Source organism: Trichoplax adhaerens, genomic scaffold (assembly GCF_000150275.1).
Source record: "Trichoplax adhaerens TRIADscaffold_2934 genomic scaffold, whole genome shotgun sequence".
NCBI lineage: Eukaryota > Metazoa > Placozoa > Uniplacotomia > Trichoplacea > Trichoplacidae > Trichoplax > Trichoplax adhaerens.
Window position 1 is genome coordinate 1 of NW_002061946.1, and position 1,320 is coordinate 1,320.

A 1,320-nucleotide genomic window follows, 5' to 3' on the forward strand; every position below is an offset into this window, starting at 1 on the left:
AGGAGATTACAGATCTAAAACATATGAATTATCAGATAATGTTGGTGTTAGAGGTGCTTGTAGAGACTACTTCCCTACTTGGTTTGAAAGAGAAATGTTCTATAGAACCTCTGATGATCCTTTGACTATGGAATTGAAATTACACAGACAATATTGTGGAATTAGATATCTTTTTGTACCTACACCTGATAATTGCGGAGCTCCTAATGTAAAATGGGAATTTATAATTCCAGTTCCCACATGGCACAAAGGTGCAAATTATGCTTTATGGACAGGCAATATAGAATTAACTTTTTCTCTGCAAAAAATGGGATCTGACAATTCTCAAACAGTTTTTTGGGGATCTAACTATGCATATATTGATTACGACAAAACTGCAGATGGGAAACAAAATCCAAAAAGAGTTTGTGCATTTTACTCACCTACATTTCTCGCAAGTTGGTTTACAGATGGTGAGAAAATTGGTTGTATAGATATTCCATTAAATCCTGCTCCAAATATCTATAATAAAATAATTGTTCCTAAAGAGTCAGTAAAAGTTTCCAATGTAACACCAAATGGTAGTACTTTTATAAAACCTCAGATTAATCTCCAACTTATAGATAGCACTGGACAACCTAAAGGTGGTTATACTACGCTTACTTATAATTATGAAGATTTTTCATCATCATGCTCTAAAATATTGAATAATACCTATTGTCCATTCATACCATCATATGATCCAACAAAAATATGCGCAAGATCAACAGATAATATTTCGGGCAATATTGGCTGCATTGATAGACCCAGACCAACTGATTCAGGAATTAAGTTAAAAGCAAAATATCATTATTTTATTGATAATAACTGTCAAGATGACTCTGGAAATTTATCTATATTTTCCTCATTAAAAATTCAACTTTTACCAAATAATATATCAAATAATAAAGAAATAAAAGAATTTCCTGAGCAAAATTCTGGTATAAGAGATTATTATGCTTGTTATGTACCTAGTCAATACATGGATAAAAATTCAAATAAGATGGTAAAACAAAATATCATACTTACAGGTAATGATACAACAGATGTTTATGGTATAAAATTTAGTGCAGTAATACCAGAATTAACTGATCCAAAATTAGAACTTTCAAAAATTCGCCCTGATAAGTTTAAAAAAACTTATATGTATCCACCAATAATTACTGAACCTTCTAAGACTACTTCAAATACTAGTTGTAACCAATGTTTTGTTCCTGTTAATGAGAACAATTGTATTGATAATAACCCAACCAGTAAAGAAAGAGGACAAAGCATGTGCACTGCATATATTACACCTGCTGG

General features: G+C 31.1%; 1 protein-coding gene across 1 annotated transcript; it reads left to right on the top strand.

Annotated features, from left to right (window-relative positions):
* Positions 1-94: 94 nt before the first annotated feature.
* TRIADDRAFT_62952 (uncharacterized protein) lies at positions 95-1,079 on the top strand (the record flags this gene model as incomplete). Its single annotated transcript, XM_002118939.1, has 2 exons — positions 95-985; positions 1,050-1,079. The coding sequence occupies 2 exons, from the start codon at positions 95-97 to the stop codon at positions 1,077-1,079; spliced, it is 921 nt and encodes a 306-aa protein (XP_002118975.1).
* Between the last annotated feature and the right edge of the window lie 241 nt (positions 1,080-1,320).